The sequence below is a fragment of the Gobio gobio genome (genome assembly GCF_949357685.1).
Source record: "Gobio gobio genome assembly, chromosome: 6".
In the NCBI taxonomy this organism is placed as follows: Eukaryota; Metazoa; Chordata; class Actinopteri; order Cypriniformes; family Gobionidae; genus Gobio; species Gobio gobio.
The window spans coordinates 12,842,019-12,867,855 of record NC_137102.1 but is presented as its reverse complement, the minus strand read 5'-3'; the positions used below and the strand labels follow the sequence as shown (position 1 = coordinate 12,867,855).

The 25,837-nt window shown below is 38.2% G+C and overlaps 1 protein-coding gene across 10 annotated transcripts in view; it reads left to right on the top strand.

Annotated features, from left to right (window-relative positions):
- pde4ca (phosphodiesterase 4C, cAMP-specific a) overlaps window positions 1-25,837 on the top strand; it is a gene marked incomplete at its 5' end in the record, with an annotated part of 50,352 nt that overhangs the window by 19,273 nt on the left and 5,242 nt on the right. For 3 of the 10 annotated variants that reach the window (XM_079819806.1, XM_079819808.1, XM_079819813.1), the window contains 8 exons: window positions 19,215-19,406; window positions 20,511-20,552; window positions 21,152-21,188; window positions 22,054-22,127; window positions 22,211-22,260; window positions 22,368-22,480; window positions 24,662-24,755; window positions 25,550-25,722. In XM_079819806.1, the coding sequence (XP_079675932.1) occupies window positions 19,215-19,406; window positions 20,511-20,552; window positions 21,152-21,188; window positions 22,054-22,127; window positions 22,211-22,260; window positions 22,368-22,480; window positions 24,662-24,755; window positions 25,550-25,722 (775 nt within the window). Of the gene's footprint in view, window positions 1-3,074; window positions 3,764-16,089; window positions 16,189-19,214; window positions 19,407-20,510; window positions 20,553-21,151; window positions 21,189-22,053; window positions 22,128-22,210; window positions 22,261-22,367; window positions 22,481-24,661; window positions 24,756-25,549; window positions 25,723-25,837 lie in introns of those variants that run through there. The other 7 variants (XM_079819809.1, XM_079819810.1, XM_079819814.1 and 4 more) reach the window with 5 other exon arrangements.

Genomic DNA, 25,837 nt, shown 5'->3' with positions numbered 1-25,837 from the left:
TACATTTAAAAAAAATACCTGCATGTAATTACATCTGTAATTAATTTCTGTAGTTACATTTGTAATTACACAGTTGACACTTCCCTTACACTTAACCCTACCCTTAAACTTACCCATACCACCACACCTGTCCCTAACCCTACCCGTATCCCACCTCAATATCAGCAAAGGTGTTTTGCAATACAATTTGAACACAGTAAGTACATTGTACTTATTTTTTGATGTAAGTACATAGTAGTTAAGGCCACCTAATATAAAGTGGGGCCTAAATAGGTTTATAATGTAAAGATGCTGTAAGGTAATTCAGGGGTTATAAACTCTGGCACTTGAGATCCACTTTCCTGAGTTCAGCTCCAATTCTAAACAAACACTTTAAACATGCTTATCAAGGTCTTCAGAATTACTAGAAAGTTATGGGCAGATTAGTTTGATCTGGGTTGAAGCTAAACTCTGCAGGAAAGTGGACTTCAAGGGCTGTACTTGAGAACCTCAGCTTTAAATAATTGCATACTGTTTGAAAACAACCTTTCTGAGGTCATTCTGGGAGTGTTATCATTACTGGAAAAAGAAAAAAGGGCCACGAGAGGCCATGGATGTGATTTCTATACCACTTGTTTATTTTGCGGTCACTGCAAACAATAGTTTTACAACAGAGAAACCAGTTTAACCACTTTGTTTGAGGTAGCAATAGTAACAACATTTCAGTACTCAAAAGCTGGTCTCAAGTAATTAGAAGCCCCTTGAAGTCTCTTAAGATCTTAGCTAAACTTGTAATCATTCAATAGTGAATATGAAGATTAAAGGTAGGGTAGGCAATTTGTTTTATAAACACTTTTTGTAATACTGGTTGAAACTTTCTTCACATCCTTATAACAATGAATAATAGAAGTAGTCTAAATATTAAAGGAACATGCCAACTTTTTGGGACTTTAGCTTATTCACAGTATCCCCCAGAGTTAGATAAGTCCATACATACCATTCTCATCTCCGTGCGTGCCATAACTCTGTCTGATGCACCCACCGCTAGCCTAGCTTAGCACAAAGACTGGAGGTAAACGGCTCCAGCTAGCCTACTGCTCAATAAGTGACAAAATAACGCCAACATTTTCCTATTTACATGTTGTGATGTGTATAGTTACATTGTGTACTAAGACTGATGGAAAATAAAAAGTCGCCTATTTTCAGGCGCTGTGTAATATCACTGCGCCGCTGCACCCATGGTAGGGCAGCAAAGTTCCTTGATTATTACGCATGATTATTATTATTATTCCTAGCCATATCGGTCTAGAAAATCGCAACTTTTCATTTTCCGACAGTCTTTGTACATGATGTAACTATACACATCACAAAATGTAAATAGGAAAATTTTGGCGTTATTTTGTCACTTATTGAGCAGTAGGCTAGCTGGAGCCATTTACATCCAGTCTTTGTGCTAAGCTAGGCTAGCGGTGGATGCGTCAGACAGAGTTATGGCACGCACGGAGATGAGAATGGCATGTATGGACTTATCTAACTCTAGGGGATACGGTGAGTAAGCTAAAGTCCCAAAAAGTCGGTGTGTTCATTTAAAACATGTACATAAGCCCCGTTTCCACCGAAATTACCCTGAACAATTTGTCCCAGGAACTTTTTCCCCCCAGACCTGTTGCTGTCTGTTTCCATCGTGGTCTAAAGTACCGTGAAGTTTAGTCCGATGACGTAGGACTGCGCACGACTTTCCAGTTCCCACTGGATTTCGTCCTCTGCATATAAACTTAAAGGTCCCATGGCATGGCATTTTTCTATTATTTTATAATGTTCCCTGAGGTGTACTTATATTGTTAGTATGATTTTTACATCATAAAATGTCATAATTTAGAAATAAAAGGCATTTTTTCAATACTGCTGTTTGCCCTGTGGCTGACTGCCCTGTTACAAGAGGCGTGTCTGCTGTGAGACTTCAGTAAAAACGCCCACTGTTGTGATTGGATGACATCTTTGCATTTGAAATAAGCGGAGGGGGCGTGGTTTAACGAGGTCTACGAGGCACGAGCAGGCACGAGCTGCTGCCAGAGAGACGGATGGTCCGGAGTTCACTTCACATCAGTTCTGTCAGTCTCAGATCAGTGAACTGTTGTAGTTACAGCATATACTTCAGGTTATTAGTCTATTTCTAGTCGGAGGGACTGTCACTCATCTACACTGCCTAGACTAGCTTTAAGAATGTATATATCAGCTCAGGAAGTTATATGCCTGACTCTTTCAATTCATGACAGCAATAGCATTTTTTTTTTTTTATTGTTATCTTGGGTTCACTGTAGATCCTCTCTTGAGGGGAAGGAATAGACTTTTTTCTTGCCTTAAAGTTTTTGGTTAACCGTTCACATTTGTGCCCTAGAGGTAAGATTCAACCTAATAGTCTGGCCAGATTAAAGTCGGCATGAAACGGAAGTTGCGATAGTCTTCTCTTCACTTTTGATGTATATCTGAGAGAAACAGATTCTCAATCATGAAAAAATGTTGGTCGGGACTTGATTTTGTCCATCAGGAATTTATTGGACAATTGTAGTTTGCTGTTGCTGTGATGTCATGTGAGTGACAGGTTGTCCTGCCCTTGCGCCAGTAAACACAACATCAAAGGAAAGAAGTGATCTCACTGGAAAAGGGAGGGGAAGTTATTTGAATCAAAGATTACAAGGGCACATGAATTTAAAAAAAAGTATGAGCACAGACAAATCATTTATAATAAATACTGCAGTATTCCATATTAAAAATTACATGATTACATGGTGATTTTAAACAGCTGTGGATGATCTATGGTTTTCTGGATTGTTTATTATCTTAGTGCATGAGCACCAATGTTAAGATGTGAACCTTTTGTGTCTGCGTCTGCATTTAGGCAAAATTCCAGTATAGCTCCCAAATAGAAGACTGTCTTTGCAATGAAAATGTGTTTTAATTTCTATCTATTTTTGTTTCATTTTTCTTTATTTTTATATAACTCAGCACCTTTAATCAGCTGCAGACAGCGCAAGAAAGAGTTAACGTCTCAAGGAGGCAGGAACTATGCTTTCTTTGGTCCCACCCTCTTTCTTGAGCATGATCTCAGAGTAAGGCGAGCTCCAGCCGCGGGACAGCAGTGGGCCAAAGAGTCTAGCTCAAATATGGCACAGACTCTCCTACATGAGTCCAGCTACCACACAGAAGCAGAGTAGGACAGAAGCCTGATGTACCTTCACTTAAAGGATCATCTTAGATGCGTCTACATGAGAAGTTAGACTGGGGCTGAAAGAGCAGAGGATCCATGTGTAAATGCTGCCTGAGCATCTCTTTAAGTTGAACACATGCTTTCAGAGTGAAGCATGGGTTTTGACAAGGCTCGTCACTCAAGCTCACATCCCCGTTTACTCGCAAAGGTGTCACAGAGGACAGGAGAGCTGATGGACTTTTAGAAGAGGACGGTGGATATCATGCTTTGCTTTTTCTCGTTTTCCTTCAGATTTTCAGTTGAGATGTAACTATTAATCAGAGGCAATGAGGAGTCATTTTGACCCACGAACAATGTTTACCTAAAAAAAAGTGAAAGGAAAGTATATTTAGGTGATTTGTGTTAAGGAATTACGCGAGAGACATCACTGGATGAGTGTGCCGGCAAGATGAGCGTACCGGCAAACTGTGGATACTCTTTCTCAGCTGACCGGGCATTAAAGCCACGGAACTGGAATTTATATGGATCCCCATGTGCCGTCAACAGACCCATCGACATTGTGCAGAAACGCAGGCGGTAATAAACTTGATTTATATATGTGATTCTAGTGCACATTACTGTCAAATACAGTGGGGTCCAAAAGTCTGAGACCAAATAGTGAAAATGCTTATAAATGTAACTTTTTTTCCTTGAAAGATGAATTTAAAAATTAACATTTATATCAGAATGTCTCAATATTTGGTTTACATTTACATTTATTAATTTAGCAGACGCTTTTATCCAAAGCGACTTTGTGAAAAGGCGAAAAATCACAAAAAGTTCCTGAAATACTACGTTTTGGACATTGCTTAGAGTAGCATAAGCTAGAATAGGGAAGGAATGGAGGAAAAATGGAGGGAATTGTTTTTTTTTTTGTCTCTCTTTTGCTTTAATGACAGCAGCAGTGGAGCTGCATGAACTCCACAAGTTTGTGTCAAACCTGATGATCATGTTTTTCAGAATGATTTGAGATGATCCAAATGGCAACTTGAGCTTTAATAGAAGCAAGAACACCTGACCGTTTGTACAAAGAGTCATATGATCATTGGCACAAATTTAGTTACTTGATTAATAACCAAAAAATGTTGCAGAATCTTTTTTTTTATATCTAATATATCATATATAAAATCAAAATTAGGTGTGGTTTTGCACGTTTGTTTGTTGCACATTGATAGATTGATTTTTTTTCTTTACACCTGGTGTAGAGACAGAGACAGATTGTCATGTGGTTTGGCTGAATAAATCTTCTACTATGTCCATGGAATAACCTGTTGATATGCTTGATATGATCTACTAGTTCTCTTCAGTCTGGTGGCAGTAAAGCACTATGATAAATGAGCAGTTATTCTTCCAGGGTTTTGCATTACTCTGTGTGCGCAATCAGTGATTGTGAGAGTTCTCTGCTTTTGCATTTATTGTATCACAGTCTGAAAATCAGTTAATCTGTAACTGTTCCACCAAATGCCAAACAGCCCTGCTTATTCACTGAGAACGTTCAGCATATAACACCTCTAATTCACCCTTAAATCGTGTGGACTTTTCTGATGATTTTCTCTATAAACCATTAACCAATAGCATTAAGAAATATAAAAAATATATTAAATGAAAAAAAATATATATATATAATAGTCTTCTATTTGTCTGTTACAGTACCAGGACTGTACCTTTGGATTGTTACAGAAGTTGAAGCTGAAATTTTATTTTCTATTATCGCTACCAAAAGGAATTGCAAAAATAGCAACTGTTTTCAAACAGGTTTCCTGAATGCTCCCCCTATTTGCCGTCAGTCAGAAAAACCAAAGCGTCTCCGAACTCACACCACTGGTTGAGCCAGTGTTGCTGGGATGCTGAAACAAAAAGTCACAGTGTTGACACTTTTCATGCAAATCAACATACAGATGGCTTATTTTATAACTGCTTTTTAATATTGAAAATATTAAAATTTTAAAGCAGTGACAGAGAGTGGTGTTTCCATGTCCACTTGTTCAGCTGCACACCAGTTATTATTCTTATAAAAAATACTTTCAGAAATAAAAGTTTCTTTGAATGTTTGGCAGTATTTTCTTGTATATTAGATATAGAAAAAGGCCACCATCTAATCATAATTTTCTTCATGGCCATCGACAGAAAAATTACGAGACACACTTGTGCTCTCTCCTGGTAGAATAGTAATTTTGTCAGGGAAGTATGGGATTTATGAAGTAAAGAGGAAATCTGCTTTAGTCAGAGGGGTTTTTGATTTAAAGTGAACCATGAAGCATCTGTCCTCCCACAGTATCAGACCTAGTCTGAGTTAGTACACTCCTTTTGGACACACACACACACACACGTTTCCCACTTGCATAGCCATCAATGTCAGTGTTGACAGCAGGATTACAGATAAAAAGAGGTATCCTTTCCATTTTTTTCCACCATTTATTTTCTTAGGCTGTGTCTTGGTTTATCAGATAAAGTACAGGACATTTGGGAGTTAGAGACATGGATGAAAAATTACAACTTTTATTACAACTGATTATTTTAATGGAAACTTAAGGGCGCATATTACTGAGGTGTATATTGTATGAGGTGTATATTTTACCATGCAAAAGCTAGTGCTGAAATATTGATTCAGATTTTAAGAACACACAACCTTGGTTAATCTGAAGGCATTAAATTACAAGACACTTTGGCTTTATATGATCACAATTGGGACTTTATATAGTGCAATGTGACTTTAAATCTTGTAGCTGCGGTTTTTATATATACCAATTGCACAATATGACTTTTACTTTTAATTGATTGACTGTTTTTCATAATTCTGACTTTATTCTTTCTTTTAAACTTAAACTTTGAGTTAGAAACAGGCTTTCATCTTTTATGAGATTGGGCGAAATTCACACAGACTGAACATTTCAAGCTTTACGAAACATCAGTTTTGTTGGCTATTTTATTAGGTTGCTGTTTGTAAAACTGGTCATTAGAATTATTCAAATATCAAAGTTCAACTAAAACGTCCGATGGCCAATACCCCAAATCCCCTAATGTTTAAATGTATCACTCATTAGGACATTGTGTGTGCTTCTACATCTGCTTCTGCTCGTAATTCCTTCTTGTGTAGATTGTCAGGATCTGTAAACGGTTGTAAACCATTTGTCAACTGTTCAACATATTTTCTAGAGCCTCATGTCCAGAAAAATGATTTATGGGACTTAGCGGATTACAGTCACTGGAGGCTGGGAGTGCCACGTCTTCTGCCGTTAAATGTTAGCGGCGAGGTAAAGGCAACACTACTAAACGCAATGGTATGGTTGGAGCACATTCAAGTTATTATCTAAGCACTTGGCCTTGTGCTGCTGAATTGTGTGACCTGACAGAATATTGCTCTGTAATGAATATGTTGAACTGTGTTAGTTTTCTTAATCTTTATTAGAGAGGTTTTCTGTAAAACATTCTTTGAGAATATCCATTTGTCTCCCTCTTGGCCGGTGTCTTGGCGGTGTTAGATTGCAATCGTCTGAACATCTGCAGCTCATTCTTCTTGCTTTTTTTTTCAAGTGAAATGTCACATGGGATTACTTTCACCCCCAAGAGATACAGCTATTTTCAGTTTTAGTCAACCTATTACAAAACGACGCTAGTGTTGTCTAAAACAAATGGGGTCCTATAGCTCTTTTGTACGGACACGGTTCACAGTATTACCTGTAGCTGTCTCTGAATCCGGCTGTAATCGTGTGATTTTAGTGTGTCTCTTAGGCTATATCAGATCTCTTTTCTCCATAGTATGACTATTTTTGATGAACTTTACCATCACTTTAGATTACTTTCATAATGTATGTTTTGCTCTGGGCATTTTGCACTGCTGTTCTGTTGTTTTCTTATGGTCACAAAATGATCCTAGGATAACAGACTGAGCCCCATCCGTGCCCTCTGAGAGACCCTCTGCTGTGTTCACAGAAGTGCTCCGTCACAGACCCTGCATGGAAAATCTGATGCACTTCGTTAACTCTGTTTGTAGTGATGGTCTGGCATGATGCATGGGCCGGCATGTATTTTCCTCTACATTTTTTAAAGGACATTACTCATATAAAAATCCCTCTTCTTAGTATGTATTTCTTTTGATTATTATTTAATTCATTTATTGCTAAAAGTAATATTTTTATTTTTGTAAAAAAAAAAAAAGCTAATTTGTAAAATGAGACAATTTTGTTATAAGAAACATTTGTGTTATTTTAACTGTCACTGTCCCGCTGGTGGGATGCCTGCTGCTCTTCTTTTTGATCACCTTTTTACGTATCTCATATTTTAGTAATTATCATAAATTAGGAACTCAAAATTCATCCTGGGAAAACCGTTTTGAAATCAGACGTTGCATTACCATGGAAATGGTACTCTAAATTATTCTAGCGGGCTCCTCCACTAGTGGACGGTGTCATGTGTCATACTACAACATTTATTTTAACTACTTTATAATCAATCTTGTCGCAATATATCGATATATGACCTCAATCATTTTTTGTGATGCAATATATCGCCCATTATGTTTACATGATAATGAATGTCACCAACATTTTACTCGATTGTGCTGTCATCTTGTATGTTTTCCGTGATGGAGGCGAAAGTGGTTCTCGGGCAGTTCCTCCATAAACAGAGCGGTTATCGACAGGTGAAAAAAAGGTGCCATTTGAGGCGTTATAGTGTTTTCCTGACAACTACTGACAGTTTGGAAGAATAAGCCCAAATGGACTCGATTTCAAAGCCGCAATCCCCTGTTCCGGTGCTCATATAAATGTTAAAGCCATTTCACAAGGAAAAATGTTTATTTACTATTTATAACATTTTTGTATTTTTTATTTAGGATAATATATTTTTTACCCTTCATTTCCATGATCTAAAGAATTAAAAGGTTGTCATTTGAAAGTGTGTAGGTCTACTTGCAATATTATGCTGTTATATTAGGATTATATATTCAGTAGCATAAAATAGTCTTAAAATGACAATAATATTGTTTATCGCAATTATTTCTGGGACGATATATCGCAAAACAAAAAGTAGTTATCGTGACAAAACACATCGTCAGAAAGGTCGGAGTCTCAAGGTTCCATATTTGTTGACTGTTTTGTGATGGAAGTGATATTTGGACAGAAATTTACAGGAAAATGCATCAAAAAAACAATCAATGGAATGCGGATGACCCGGTGGCTATTTTTGGTATAGCGCCTAAACAAAATCTCATGGGAACTTCAAATTTTGTGATATCCACTTCAAATTTGGGACACAACTTGGTTAGACATAATGGATTTGATTTTATAGTAATTTTAGAGTATTTTTTTTTGTAATATATATATATATATATATATATATATATATATATATATATATATATATATATATATATATATATATATATATATATATATATATATATATATATACATACAGTGAGGAAAATAAGGATTTGAACACCCTGCTATTTTGCAAGTTCTCCCACTTAGAAATCATGGAGGGGTCGGAAATTGTCATCGTAGGTGCATGTCCACTGTGAGAGACATAATCTAAAAAAAAAAATCCAGAAATCACAATGTATGATTTTTTTAAACTATTTATTTGTATGATACAGCTGCAAATAAGTATTTGAACACCTGTCTATCAGCTAGAATTCTGACCCTCAAAGACCTGTTAGTCTGCCTTTAAAATGTCCACCTCCACTCCATTTATTATCCTAAATTAGATGCACCTGTTTGGAGTCGTTAGCTGCATAAAGCCACCTGTCCACCCCATACAATCAGTAAGAATCCAACTACTAACATGGCCAAGACCAAAGAGCTGTCCAAAGACACTAGAGACAAAATTGTACACCTCCACAAGGCTGGAAAGGGCTACGGGGACATTGCCAAGCAGCCTCGTGAAAAAAGGAAAAGAGCTGGGACCACCGTTTCCAAGGTTACTGTTGGTAATACACTAATGACGTCATGGTTTGAAATCATGCATGGCACGGAAGGTTCCCCTGCTTAAACCAGCACATGTCCAGGCCAGTCTTAAGTTTGCCAATGACCATTTGGATGATCCAGAGGAGTCATGGGAGAAAGTCATGTGGTCAGATGAGACCAAAATAGAACTTTTCGGTCATAATTCCACTAAACGTGTTTGGAGGAAGAAGAATGATGAGTACCATCCCAAGAACACCATCCCTACTGTGAAGCATGGGGGTGGTAGCATCATGCTTTGGTGGTGTTTTTCTGCACATGGGACAGGGTGAGTGCACTGTATTAAGGAGAGGATGACTGGGGCCATGTATTGCGAGATTTTGGGGAACAACCTCCTTCCCTAAGTTAGAGCATTGAAAATGGGTTGAAGCTGGGTCTTCCAACATGACAATGACCCGAAGCACACAGCCAAGATAACCAAGGAGTGGCTCTGTAAGAAGCATATCAAGGTTCTGGAGTGGTCTAGCCAGTCTCCAGACCTAAACCCAATAGAGAATCTTTGGAGGGAGCTCAAACTGTTTCTCAGCGACAGGCCAGAAACCTGACTGATCTAGAGAAGATCTGTGTGGAGGAGTGGGCCAAAATCCCTCCTGCAGTGTGTGCAAACCTGGTGAAAAACTACAGGAAACGTTTGACCTCTGTAATTGCAAACAAAGGCTACTGTGCCAAATATTAACATTGATTTTCTCAGGTGTTCAAATACTTATTTGCAGCTGTATCATACAAATAAATAGTTAAAAAATCATACATTGTGATTTCTGGATTTTTTTTTTAGATTATGTCTCTCACAGTGGACATGCACCTACGATGACAATTTCCGACCCCTCCATGATTTCTAAGTGGGAGAACTTGCAAAATAGCAGGGTGTTCAAATACTTATTTTCCTCACTGTATATATATATAAAAGAAAAAAATATTTAGTACAGTATTTTTCATTTACAGTAAATAACTTTTTTATACTTTCATATTTCACTTCAGCAATAATCTGCCGAGTGTCTTCTTTAATACAAGTCCAAATTTAGGTCTATATTCCAAAGCATTCTTGAATTAAAGCCCTTTAAATTTGGATAGTGCATTTTCATATCTATTCTCAAAAAGGGGGATGACAGTTAAGGGGTTAATAAGTGTTGATTTACAAATGTAGTGTTTTTTTATGCAGGATCGTACACACTGCAAACAGTGTGCATCATGTAGCATGCAAATCAAATATTTAATATTAGTCAGAAATAAAATACTGTTGAAAGTTTTGTTTTTAAAGAAATTAATACTTTTATTCAGCAAGGAATCTTTTGACTTGTAACTCTCTTTCAAATAAATGCTGTTCTTTTGAACTTTCTATTCATCAAATAATCCTCAAAAAAATTTCATTTCAACATTGATGATAATACGAAATGTTTCTTGAATGTCAAATTATACACCATATTAGAATGATTTCTGAAGGATCATGTGACACTGAACAATTCAGCTTTGCCATCACAGGAATTAATTACATGTTATAATATATTCAAATAGACAACGGTTGTTTTAAAGTGTAATATTTCAAAATATTACTGTTTTTACTGTATTTTTATAAAACAAATGCAGTCTTGGTGAGCGTAAGAGATTATTAAAAAAAAAATGTAATGGTAGTGCATTAATATATTATTTTATGCTGAACTAAATTAGTATACACCAATGAAAGTAAATATTAAAGTAGAAAAATATAGTTTTCAAATGTTTACAGTGCAGACAGCTCATTTTATTGCATTAACAGGTAATTAACAAGGCTGAAAGTGCCCACATTAAGTGTATTTGCACTAACTATAACAACTAAGGGTCGTTTTTTTGTGATCGGAAGCACTCTTTTCTGTAACATGAACGTATTTTAAAGTCACCACCAGTTTGCTTCTGAGCAGGAAAATGTATGTGGAAATATCTGTGTAATGCGCCTTCAAATGTCTATGACTTAATTCTGGCTAACCCCCACTCATGTTTTAAAATGTCAGTCTAAATCAGAGACAAACCAAGCTTATTTTTAATCTTGACCATAAATGTTCAGTGGAAAGCTGAGATCACAGCACTACCTCCCTCTCTCTTTCCCTCTCTCTCTCTCTCTCTCTCTCTCTCTCTCTCTTCCCTCTCTCTGAGCACCCTATTGTGCCTCAGAAATCTTTATACAATCTCTGCGGCTCTTACCGGTATGGATGTGCTCCACATTTTATGTGCACAATTAGGAAAAGGCAGCATGCACAGAAACGGTGATTAAACAATCGAGGACACATCCTCTGCCCGCAGTGTCTACGCACGAGTATGTGACCTGCTGGATGACCCTGTAATTAACCACCTCATCAGATCGGTAACGTCTCCCGTTGTGCTTCTTTGAGACTTCAATCTCAACGTGAAGCACCAAGAAGGGTCTTTTTAGAACTCAAATGCATGTTCACTTGTGGTTAACTGTGCTTTTAATCTCTCTACAGCGCTCTCATGTTCAACTTTTGGTGTTGTGCAACCATTTTATTTGTAAGGCAACAGCTGTCTTCCAAATCTCCTGTGGTATGTTCATGTATGTCCGGGCCCATGGGTGTTCATTGACGTCATTTGATGTTGTGGCTCTCTTAAATGCCATTTTTTCTTGTTGATTAGAAACAATGGAGAGAGGAACAGGATGAACAGCCTTCTGGCTGCGTCCCAGTGGACTGGTTATTCAACTATGAGACTAAACGACTACAAAAGATTCAGATGAACTCGTGGCTCCGCCTCTATTCTTCTCGTCTTTACATAAAATGCGGCATTAAAGCATATAAACAAACATGCCTCGATGTGGGGCCGGCTTTCTTGCTTTTCGTAAGATGTTTTGACTGTAGATTAATGATTGTGCTGCAATTAGGCTGGTGTAGGCTAGGACCCGGGTGGGACATGCAGGCTGGGCTGGTAATGTGCCCGGATTAGGACTGACGTAGCACCAGTGTCTCGTGACGCATGCTGGGTGTCAAGTGTTTAGATACTGACAGTCAACATGCAGCATGTCATACGACTGTAGAGGATTTAGTAACAGCTCTTTTACTCCTCACACTGGAGGTGCTCTTTAAACGTCTGAAAGATTCTGCTCGAAGCCTTTGTAGCGAGTTGGCCTCCACTTAGAATCAATTTCAACCGTTTCCTGAAGGCGATGACGAGCTGAGTTAAAGCCAGGGGTGTAAAATGATACCGTGTCAGACTTGTACTCAAGGCAAAAACATGCTTGAGTAAAAATGTAAATGTTCCCACATTCAATTGGACTAATTATTAAGTCGAAAGTAAAAATGTTTTCCTAGCTTTTGAAATTGACTGGTTACAGTAGCACTAACCTGTTTAATTCTCAATGCTTTGTTTATGTAAAGCTCTAGAACACACCAGATGCTATATGTAACATCCTGAAACCTGTTTCCAGAAACTATTAAACTTTAAATTCAGCTGCATTTGATTTTATAGTTGTTTGACACAGTTGTTTATGTTTACAGACTGATCAATGATACTACTTGTTTAGAATTTTTATAGCTTTTTAGTTATATAAATATTGTTTTTAATATTGTATTCATTTATTATTATTATTACTACTACTACTATTATTAATATATAACAAAAGAAAAGAGTACAAGTACAGTATATGATCTTAAGTCCCCCTGCAGTCAATAATTGTATCCCTTAAAACTCATATTTGATCACCAAAATGACACATTTAAAAGTTTTTTTTCCTGTGAAAACAAATTCTTCAAGCCTTAAAATAGCTTGAATGTAACTCTACACCCTTGTTTCATTTAGTATGCGCTCAGAGATCCACTTTACTGTCGGACAACTTTACTGTAGTAAACACTTTACACGTCGGACACATAACGGTAGTTAATATGATTAGCCTTTTGCTTGACTCAAACAGCTAATAATGCGTTGCTAATTTTACACAATCGTTCGCCATCTCTGTCCGCCTTCTAAAAATCAGCATCCTTAGAAATGCTTTGAACAACTTAGAACGTCAGTAGAGAAAGGCATATAGTTCATCATAGCATCGTTTTTGCTGCCAAAACAGCCCTGACCCGTCTAGGCATGGACTCTACTAGACTCCTGAAGGTGTGCTGTGGTATCTGACACCAAGATGTTAGCAGCGGATCCTTTAAGTCCTGTAAGCTGCGAGGTGGGGCCTCCATGGATCGGACTTGTTTGTTCAGCACATCCCACAGATGCTCGATTAGATTGAGATCTGGGGAATTTGAAGGCCAAATCAACACCTCAAACTCATTGTCGCGCTCCACAAACCATTCTTGAAACATTTTTGCTTTGTGGCAGGGCACATTATCTGCTGAAAGAGCCCACAGCCACCAGGGAATATTGTTACCGTTTTTGAAAGGGTGTACATGGTCTGCAACAATGCTTAGGTAGGTTGTACGCGTCTCAAAGTAACATCCACATGGATGGCAAGACCCAAAGTTTCCCAGCAGAACATTACCCAAAGCATCACACTGCCTCTGCTGGCTTGCCTTCTTCCAATAGTGCATCCTAGTCCCATGTGTTCCCCAGGTAAGCGACGGACACGCACATGGCCATCCACGTGATGTGAAAGAAAACGTGATTCATCGGACCAGCCAGGTCACCTCCTTCCATTACTTCCATAACATCAGTGTTGCCGCTTTCGGCGGTGGACAGGGGTCAGCATGGGCACCCTGACTGGTCTGTGGCTATGCAGCCCCATACGCAACAAACTTCTATGCACTGTGTATTCTGACACCTTTCTATCAGAACCAGTTTAAAAGGGTTAGTTCACCCAAGAATGGAAATTCTGTCAATAATTAATTACCCTCATGTCGTTCGACACCCATAAGACCTCCGTTCATCTTCAGAACACAAATGAAGATATTTTAGTTGAAATCCGATGGCTCAGAAAGGCCTCCATTGGCACAAAGACCCATAAAAGGTACTAAAGACGTCGTTACAAAGTCCATCTCACTACAGTGGTTCTACAATCATTTTATGAATCGACGAGAATAGTTTTTGTGCACAAAAAAAACCTAAATAACGACTTATATAGTGATGACCGATTTCAGAACACAGCATCATGAAGCTTCGAAGCGTTATGAATCAGTGAGTCGATTCAGCGGTTTGGATCGCCAAAGTCACGTGATTTCAGCAGTTTGGCGGTTTGACACGTGATCCGAATCATGATTCGACTCACTGATTCATAACGCTTCGAAGCAGTGTTTTGAAATCGGTCATCACTATATAAGTCGTTATTTAGGTTTTTTTTGTGCACAAAAACTATTCTCGTCGATTCATAAAATGATTGTAGAACCACTGTAGTGAGATGGACTTTGTAACGACATCTTTAGTACCTTTTATGGGTCTTGAGAGTGTACAGTGCATTGTGCCAATGGAGGCCTTTCTGAGCCATCGGATTTCAACTAAAATATCTTCATTTGTGTTCCGAAGATGAACGGAGGTCTTACGGGTGTCGAACGACATGAGGGTAAGTAATTAATGACAGAATTTTCATTTTTGGGTGAACTAACCCTACAGAGCTACAGTAGCCTGTCTGTTTGATTAGACCACACGGGCCAGCCTTCGCTCCCCACGTGCATCAATGAGCCTTGGCCACCCATGACCCTGTCACCGGTTCACCACTGTTACTTCCTTGGGCAACGACCACTACAGACTGGGAACACCCCCCAAGAGGGGGAAGCAATTTTGGAGATGCTCTGACCCAGTCGTCTAGCCATCACAATTTGGCCCTTGTCAAACTCGCTCAAATCCTTACGCTTGGCCATTTTTCCTGCTTCTAACACATAAAATTTGAGGACAAAATGTTCACTTGCTGCCTAATATATCCCACCCACTAACAGGTGCCATGATGAAGAGATAATCATTATTCACTTCACCTGGTCATAATGTTATGCCTGATCGATGTACATCATATACATAATTCACCCGCTATATAGATCCAATTTTTCATATCAACAGAAAAATATACATATTAAGGCTCATACGCTTGTACTCTTCTGTCATCATGTCTTGACTGAAAAGGCCAGCTTCATACATGCCTATTCTATCATGAGCCACAGGAGGCATCCTATTCCCAGAAAACAGCCCATTATTTTCCACAGCACTGCAAGCACAAAGACTGGTAACAAGGACCAGTTTATCTAACCCGTCTGGACTCATTGGTGGGAAAGATGATGTGGGCAATTGTCAATACAGTGCATGTGAACACTGTTAAAGGGATAGTTCACTAAAAAAAGTAAAATTTAACTGTATAGTGTATTTTAGTATAGAAAAACTGTGATACTAATCATATATCTTATGCACTTAAATTTAGATGACTAAATTTACATGTAGCTATTGAAAGCTAACACAAAGAACTAGGCAAAATGAGGATCAGTATTTCCCTTGAGTTGGGACATTTCTCATGTTCACCTGTGAGATAAATATTTTTTATTTTAATAAGACATTTTTATTTGTATTTCCAATGTGATGTGCATCATTTCAGCAATGTTCAATGCACTGGTACAATATTGCATTAATAATAATAATCAGAGAAATCAAATATTTGAATTTTGGTGGTATCTTCCCACCAACTGTTAAACTGTGATTGGCTTATATGCCTATATGCACTGATGTAGTTTCCACATGCAGTATAAAAACAGCATTAAAAATGCAGCTTCACTGAATGATGAAATTCCCACATTCCCTTTGACGGAGGATGTCTTAAAATGGCAACATGGAAATGTGTGGGTGGATAGATGTGTGGGCCAAAAATAGCACAGTAGAAATCTCCATAAATATTCATGAATGGGGGGAAGAATCTGAGGCTACCTGCTGTTCTAAATATAGCGCTTCTGCTCGGATCCCTCGCACAGGGACGGGCTATTTATAGCAGCAGCACTGCAGAAGTGCCTCGCTCTGAGTGTGCACAGGGACCCATAGGAGAAACAGCAGTAAAGATGAGGGACGGAAGCAGAAACGAAGTGGAAGCGACAGCCTCTGCCCCAAGCACAGGTATTTTTAGAGCTGGATGCGGTGTCCCCTCACGCCAGAATGTACAGTAGAGTGACTTAAAGAGATGCGCTAATGTGTATGTGTGTTTTGGTCCATTCACAGTGCTGCTCTCTCGCTCTGTCTATATTTCTCTCGCTCCTGTAATGTGGGCACATGAATAGGGTGTACCGGGTTGATTATATAATACAGTGTAAGAGACATCCGTCTTGTCCTCATGCAACATCTGTGAAAGATGTGAATGAGGACATGCAGAAGAGATTCAGATTTAACTTAATTCAGCTGGATGAGTACTACACCTTACAAATTCACGTGTTTTGCAGGGTGATGTGCATGTTTTTAAACTGCAGTCATGGGAAAAGTAAAGGGGGAAAATATGTGTAAAAATGTATCATAGTAATAATAATTTTCCCATTCAGAAGTACCGGTACTTAGGTAGAAACCTATACAAAGAAGCCTGACAAAAATGCTTATTTTAAAGAAAAACCTCAGATGGACTAAGAGGCTTTTGCATATATATATAATATAGATGACCACATAAATGTTACAGAACATTCAAAGCACCATCACTTTCAAAAATATTTAATACACTCACATGTTAAGGATGTGCAGATAAAAAGATTAATAAAGCATACAGATTGCACGTGTTAAAAAAGCTGAATATATATGGTGCATTTGGTCATAATTGAACTTAATCAACATAAACTGCAGTATTATGTGTTGGAACTAGAACAACAGGGACTATAAATAATTGTTTTTTATAAATTTAGGCAATGCTTTTCCTTCTCTCCCAAAAATAGAAGAAAAAAAAATGGCCATTGGCCAATGTTGTTTCTCTCCTTCACACTAACCTAATAATACACTGTAGATGAATACCTTCATTAGCAATGGATCGTTACAGAAGCAACAGAGGCAGGGCTATTGATAAATGAAATTACTATATGTGCTTTGTGTCAATTTTGTGCTAGTTTGATTGGGAATTGGCTTTACCTGAGGAGGTTATTTTTAGGTCTCTCACATGCTTCCACGTCAATGAGCCAAGGCTATTTTTGGCTTCGCATTCCTGCATCACATTGACCTTGAAGAACGCAGCCCATTCAGAGCTTCGCTGCCTCCGTGTCTCAGGAGGTCTTACCCACTCCACAAAACCTGAATCTGTCACTGAGACGGACAGATTCACGGCACTCAGACTGTGGCTTAGAGGAGGACGAAATCTCAAATGCATTTCTCTCATTCACTTTCACCATAACAGACGTACTATATCTGTCTGTGGAATGAGGTCGAATCCTGTAGCTGTTTTGACATTCTGCCAGTGTTGCTGTATACAGCAGTGTATAAAAAAAACCTGGAATTTAATAATAGAACCTTTTAGGATTTCTTTTTTAATGTTTATGAAAATCTGCACTATTTCTGGGTCACTGCTCAAATGTGTATTTATGACAGTGATCATGTGATTCTTTACACAATTGGTCAGATGTTTTTGCTTCTATTGAAGCACAAGATGCTCTTTGGATCGTCTCAAATCATGCTGGGTGCACAATATATTGGCACCATATTAGCTGGTAAACGGAAGTTGCGATTGTTCTTTTTTTACCTATTGTGACGTGTATCCAAGTGAAACGGCTTCGGAAATGAGGGAAAAAATTTAGGATGGGGCTTGATTTCATCCTTTGGAAATTGATTAGATCAGTGGAAGTTGGTGTTGCTAACAAAATGGAGGCAGAATCGAGACAAACCGCGATAGGTCCGCCCTCGCGCCATAGCAGATGACAGGAACAGAAGTTGTTTCGATAGGGGGAGGACAGGTTCATGTTTTTTGATTAAAGATTATGATGGCACATGAATTTAAAAAAAATAAAAGAATGAAGTGCACAGATAAATCATTTATGATAAACACTATAATACTGCATAAAAAATAAGAATTGTCAATTTTGATTTCATGGCTACTTTAAGAGCGCCATCTCTTCCAGAGTGAGTTTCTGTGTAACATATCTGTATGAGTAATTATAGTTATCTTTTTTTTTTGTGAACAATTTTTTTTATGCACATATTTTTGTGTTTTAATGTAGTTTTATAATATCGACCATGTATCAGTTATCGCCCATAACAAAAATATAACATTTAGGTTTCCCACTTTATATGAATTGGCTTTAAAGATTTAAATTAATAATTTGATACAATGTACTTATTGTATACATATATGTTTTTACATTGTATTTATATTTTGAAAATACCTGCATGCAATTACAGTTGTAATTAATTTTTGTATTACATCTATAATTATACTGTTGACCCTTCCCTTACCCCTTAACCCACCCTTAAACCACCAAACCTGTCCATAACCTTACCCGTATCCCACCTCAATAGCAGAAAAAGTGTTCTGCAATACAGTATGAACACAAGTACAATGTACTTGTTTTTTATGTAAGTACATATTAGTTAAAGCCACTTAATATAAAGTGGGACCCTTTTAGCTTATCGATATCAGCCAAAATTTCAGTATTGGTGTACCCCTATTAAAGAACATGATTGGCAAGCTTTACGCAAACTTGTGAAATTCATGCAGTTTGCCGATGTTATAATTATATAATGTTAAAAACTGTATTCACTAGTGGTCTCAGACTTTTGGACCCCCATCTCTTTTTTCTTGAGTGATGTAGTGTCAGAGCAGCTGGCTTGGCTTTAGCGAAGCATTGAAAAGTATTCTTGTGTTTGAAGTCATGGAGATCACAGAGACTGTGATATACTTTATGACAAGCTCTGTCATATTAACCCGCAGGGCTAGTGCTTACATCTGGATTGACGCAGGAAGAGAGTGTCTCGGTTCACATTTGTGTGTATCCATTTTTATCAAGGTCTCAGTGACCTTCTATACTAGTTTAGGTCACTGGCACAGGGTGTGTGTTGAGCATATGGCGACATTAGGTACAATTGATCTGAAAGGAATGTAAAAAAAAAGTCAAATCAAAAGCTAAGACTGCATCCCAGGTAAATTGTGTTCAATTTTCTTTCTGTTTCTCTTTCCTCAGTTTTGATGTTGAGAATGGGCTGTCGGTGGGCCGCAGTCCTCTGGAGTCCCAGGCCAGTCCAGGCTCCGGCCTTGTGCTGCAGGCCAATTTCCCTCACAGTCAGCGGCGGGAATCCTTCCTGTATCGCTCTGATTCCGACTTTGACCTTTCACCCAAGGGCATGTCCCGAAACTCATCCACGGCCAGTGAGCTGTGAGTATCACTCGTCTCATTCATGATCCCCTAATATACTGTTGCTCAAGAAATCTCATATAATAACCTTGTTTTTTAATTTAGACTACTGTTCAAAAGTTTTGTTGTAAGATTGTTTTAAATAAATAATTTTATTGAAATAAAAGTGATGGTAAAAACATTTATAAAGATTTCTATATCAAATAAATGCTGTTCTTTTGAATTTTCTATAGTCTTGAAAAATTGTAACACGGTTTCCACAAAAATATTAGGCAGCACAGCTGTTTTGAACATTGTTAATAATAATTTCTTGAGCATCAAATCATCATATTAGAGTGATTTCTAAAGGATCATGTGACACTGAAGACTTGAGTAACGATGCTGAAAATTCTCTTTTGCCATCACAGGAATAAATTACATTTTAAAATATAATAAAACATTTACTAATATTTCAGAATTTGACTGTTCTTACTGTATTTTTGATCAAATAAATGCTGCCTTGGTGAGCACGAGACTACTTTCAAAAAACCAAAATCTTACCAACCCCAAACTTTTCAAGATCTCAGTTTTCATGTGCATGTTGTTTGATTCACTGCAAGCTTCACGTGTTACAAGCTGCACAAGTGTGTACTTCAGCTACAGTGTTTTGTGGCTGGAAGAGTTCTGTTAATTAGGACTGTAAACGTTGCCTCATAACAGATGTGGCTTACTCCAGCTGGTTGATTATGTCTGAAACACAGTTCTCCCAAGACACACCATTTTAATAGTGTATTACATCACATCATATTGCTCGATCATTTTGGAAAATCCAAGGCCCTGGTTAAAAACTCCTTATTATTACCACTTCCAGCTGTTCTTTCCATCTGAGCACGCTTGCATGTCAGCTCTGGTTTGCAGGGATTTCACAAAGTCGGAAAAAGGGCGCCACATTCTTGTTTTTTTCTGCAGTTTATTTTTCCACTCTGCGTCAAAGCTAGTCGCCCGAATCGAAACACCTTAAGGCTGGTTCACACCGCCCCAACAAAACTCCAGCATGGTGAACACAACCACCTCCAACTGCTGGGACGATGTGAACAAGTGTGCTTAATTAATCGCAGGTCACCAACTCTTGTTGTCTTTTCAAAGGGAAGAGAGCTTGAAGCACTGGGAAGTCAACTGGCTTAATCGGTGAGAAGATCCATTACAGTCCATTACAGGATCCAGGCCGGTTCTCTCCCCTAGTGTCTAAGACCAGTCTAACCTCAGAGCTTCCCCTCTGTCCTCTACCACCATGTGCAATCGGCATGCCACCAAAGAGGCTTTGGAATATATGAATAAAGGCGCAATTCCCAGTGTGTTCCCTAGTTTGGCTTCTCTCCTGCTGCTCCTCAAATACACATGCATGACACACCCTGTCCGACCACGCTGAACCCATCTATGTTCTTATTGCGTATTTCCATAAGCTTTTAATGTAGGATTTCTAATATCCCACTGGAGAGTCTGAGGTGCCTTCCTTATGCTGAGCTGTTTTCTTTATTTCCATTCAAACTGCATGTTAATAAAAAGCGTATTACCGTCCTCTTGCTCTTTTGAATGATGGTGTGCTGTAACCTGAAGCCAACCACATCCTTAATTCTCCACAGTTAAACTCTTTGTCATTCTTTTTCACTGATCCTAAAGTAATTTTATGTGCCTCCTTTTATTATTGGGAGATTAAAGAGCTGTCTTTTCCAGTATGTAATGTTTGAGTTTGATTTGTGATTTGTTCATGTCTTTTTCTCTTGCAGACATGGAGAAGACATGATAGTTACACCGTTTGCACAGGTTAGTAGTAGAGTGGGTCATGAAAATGAAAAGCTTGGCATAGTCTGACATTAATAGGCAATTAGAGACTTTGCGTCATGTGGTTTCAGATAACCACTCTTTTAAGGAACATGGCAGTTTGACTCTACACCCCCTATATTTTAAAGAGAGATTAATCTCCTAATATTCGGTAGTGACTTTTTTGTGTAAGCGGAGTGTGCTGCCTTTGGCATTGGCGGGAACAGCCCTTCCGCTCTTATGCAGCTTGCTTTACGTGGGATTTGCGTCACCACTGTACTCAGTTTACAAAACAGGCAAGGAATCCAATACCGCATTTGTCGATATGGATGCTGACAGATGAGAAATCTGCATTGCTTTGGAAATCAGATACCCTTCATGTCCTTTTGAAACTCCAAAAGAGCTGCAGAATTTAGGACAAACTAGGCGCTTTAAGCTAATTTTTAATTTACTAGATCACCTTTATGTGACTTTTTTCTCTCTTGCTCATTCCAAAAATAATTTTATTTATCAGTGTTAATCTTTTTTAAAGTAATAATATCCAAGCATTGGTAAAACAAGATGAATGTACTTGTGAAGCAAAACTGCATAAGATATTAAGACTTCCATATTGTCATTTCCCTTTAAAGCATAAAATATATATTTTATAATAACATGTATATTCATATTTATTAATAAACTGTATGTTTTTGTATAAATATGCTGAAAGTATCTAGCACAGATTTGCTTATCTATTTTGTTGGACAATAAAAATACAATAAAAAATGCTGATAACTGAATACATTCATTTTTGCAATGCTAAAAAATGAAGCTGTAAGCAAGCAAGTTGGAACTAAAAAAAGAAAGAAAAGTAAAGTTCTTCTCATAGGTCCTTGCCAGCTTGAGGACTGTGCGGAGCAACTTTGCCGCTTTGACCCATCAGCAAGACCGTGTCCCGAGCAAGTAAGCCCTTTTTACAGTCCCAGTAAACTGTGTAATCCCTGTTCAAATGCTTAAGTCATACTTGATCTTATAAATCTCTACAGGAGGACCACTGGAAACTACCCACCATCCATGTGCAAGACAAGCCTACCAGGTTAGACAATAAACTCTTGTAGAAAAGCAAAACAGTACTTTTTTTTAAATTACATATGATGATGATCTTGTTTCAGTAGTCATGAATATATGAACTGTATTTTGCAGAGGAGCCGTTTCAGAAGCTGGCAGTGGAGACTCTGGATGAGCTGGACTGGTGTCTCGAACAGCTCGAGACTCTCAAGACACGCCACTCAGTCAGTGAGATGGCATCCACCAAGGTAGACCTTCTAAAATAAAAGATGGTTCCTCAAATATCCCCATTTCCACCCAGGGACTTGCCTTGAGCACTAATAACAATCTTACACAATTCAACAGCCAAATACCCGCCATGCCTTCTTATGAATTACACATCAGAATTCATGCATGTTCTGAATCGCTCCCCTCCCCGACCCCATCATGTGCTGAAAAATGTGAATGAGAGTGGAGTCATGGATGAATCTGATCCCCCACCCCCTCTATCTCCCCCCATTCCTGCTGGGGGTTTCATTGCCTGTGTGACGTGTGATTAGCCCACCCACACAGCAGCCACGTGCACGCAGATACATACTTTCACACACATGTTTGTGTGTTTTCACTCTAACTAACGTATCTAATACCCGTTGAGGCATCACCCTGCACTGGCAGAGGCGAAATATATATATATGAGTGTGCAAAAACCTTTCAAAGTATTTAGGTTACAATAAAAGCACTGCAATTTATAGATAGTCAATTAAATCAGGTTTTTTTTTCATCAAAATTTGCAGTGCCATATTTTCATACTAGATCGGGTAAGAATGGCAAGTCATGGGCAGAGCTAAGCTGCAACATATTTAGAGATTTGTATTTTTCATTAATGAAAGTTTTCATTAATGTAAAATTAATACTATTACTATTATATATACATATTATTACAATTTAAAATAACTTTATTTATTCCAGTGTATTTTCAGCATCATTATTCCAGTCTTCAGTGTCACATGATCCTTCTGAAATCATTCTAACATGCTGATTTGTTGCTCAAGAAACATTTCTATTATTATTGCTGCTGTCTTTACTATCACTTAATTTAATGCATAAATCTTAATGACCCCTAACAATTGAACGTCTAATTCAATATTCAATATAAATAACAACTGCATGAGTTATAAGTATTAATAAAACACCAGCAACAACATGACAGTGGATGCGAAGCATGAAGAGGCTCCTAAAGCTTTTCATCTTCAAACCAAGTGCACATGGTGCAGCCCCAGCCCCTTGTATCCACCCCATCCAGCCCCTGCATGTGCTGTGGAGCCAAGAGCCAATCAGATGCCTCCCCCTGACCCAGTCTCTGTTGCAAAACTCATCTGATTGGCTGGCGAGTGGCAGCGAGTAGGGAGCTACCTGCTGGAGGGAGAGAGGGGGCTGCTGGGAGGAGCCTGATCTCTATGTTTACACATGAATCAGGCAGAGTAGGAGAGCAGAGCATGCGGCAGCGATGCAAACTTGCTCCAGTCAGCGGCACACGCTCTCAGCCTGCCACAGGGGCAGCCCATGGCAGCTGGAGCTCCCAGTGCTGGGCTGAGCTCTGCAGAGCCGCCACATGAGTTGTGGACCGTTAGACTGCTGTGGAACCGGGGAGCTCAGGCAATCTGGACCGGAGCACAGAACGTGTCTGTAGCATGTGCACCGGTCAGAGGGAGCTTCTGTTTTGTTCAAGCTTCATTTTGTGCTGAAAATGCCAGACGTCAGTTACTCGCTCTCTTTGTCGTGGATGTATGTTCAGGTAAGACTTGTGTTGTGATTCTGCATGCTCGGCTCTGCACTTTCATTTGGCAGCATCATGCTGGGAAGAAGCTCCTGCAATGTTTTTATCTGAAGTTGGGAGGGATGCTCTTGTTGACACTCTATAAATCACAGATGGTGCAGAGTGTTGGTGTGAGGATGTCAGTCTGGGTGTGTTTCTGATGTCACTGTGTGTGTGTGTGTGTGTGTGTGTGTGTGTGTGTGTGTGTGTGTGTGTGTGTGTGTAGCTCCTACAGTACTACTGTATGTTTTGCTGCCTCAGTCAGAACTGTTTCATTCTGAAACCTTGTGTATGATTACATAATAGCACTACACAGATGAAAGGCACTCCCCCTGCTTGGTCCAGCCCCTAATCTTGGATGCCTGTAGTTGGCTGCTATACCACTCTGAATGCAACTATATTCAGACCTGAGCAAGTCGTGTGATGTTTAACCCCTTAACTTTTCTTAATGAAACATAAAGCACATATTTGTAGAAAAATATTGTTGAATAAAAATGTTTTGGTCTCGGAAGATTCAATTGGGTATTGAATGGAAATACGAAAATCAATTGTATGGATTTATTGAAATGAAATACAGGTTGGAGATGCTAATTCTCAAAGTGTACATGTTTTCTTGTTGTGTCTTGTTCTACAGTTCAAAAGGATGCTGAATCGAGAGCTAACCCAGTTATCAGAGACTAGCAAGTCAGGAAACCAGGTCTCAGAGTTCATCTCCAGCACCTTCTTAGGTAAAATCAACTAGTGAAAATCCTTTTTAATATTTTAATTTAATTTATAATAATTGAATACAAATGTTTCAGAATATACTATTATTGGCACAACACAAAAATATTGTGAATATTATGGAGAAGAAGAAAAAAAAAGAAAATGCTAAAAAGTACAAATATATATATTATTTTATTATATATATTATATATATATATATATATATATATATATATATATATATATATATATATATATATATATATATATATATATATAATATATATAATAAAATAATATATATATTTGTACTTTTTAGCATTTTTTTTTTTGTTGTCATTTTTGTACTTCAATTGATTGTCTAGTTTTCGTTTAAGTTTTTTTGTTTTGTTTAACTTTTCCATGTAATATTTATATCTTATTTTATTTCAGCTTTATTACAATTACCAAAGACATTTTATAGTTAGTTTTAGTTAACAGTAACAACACTGCTTTAAAGACAACATTCGCTCAAGCTTGGATGGACTCCTCAAATCCATGTTATCCAGCGCATGATTTAAGAATGTCAAGAATGAGAATTTGAGCATGAAGAGCATTTTGTGCATCAATGGAAGCAGACAATATTGACCTAAAATGGCCAGTGTCACAAATTTGCTTCAGATTTGGTTAGTGACTACATCATAACGTTTCTTTGTTTTAAATCTTAAAACACTTTCATTTTTTTCCAGGTTTAAATTCTAGTTTGTCCCAGGTTTTCAATGCTCATTTAAAGAGCTGTATCATTGCGTCTAGTTATAAAAATGTATCTGTGTTGCAGAGAAGCAACATGATATGGAGATTATGTCCCCGCCAACCAAGGAGAAGGAGAAGAAAAAACGGCCCATGTCTCAGATCAGTGGAGTGAAGAAACCCACACACAGCTCCAGTGTCGCAGCTTCCAGCATCCCACGCTTTGGCATCAGCACTGACCAGGAAGATCTGCTGGCCAAGGTGAGCTCTCACGGCCAGTAAAACACCCTATCAGCCTCTAAAATCACCACAGTTAACATGGAGTTTATCTGCAGTAATTATAACAAAGTTCAATACTGTTTTTAATTGCATCCAA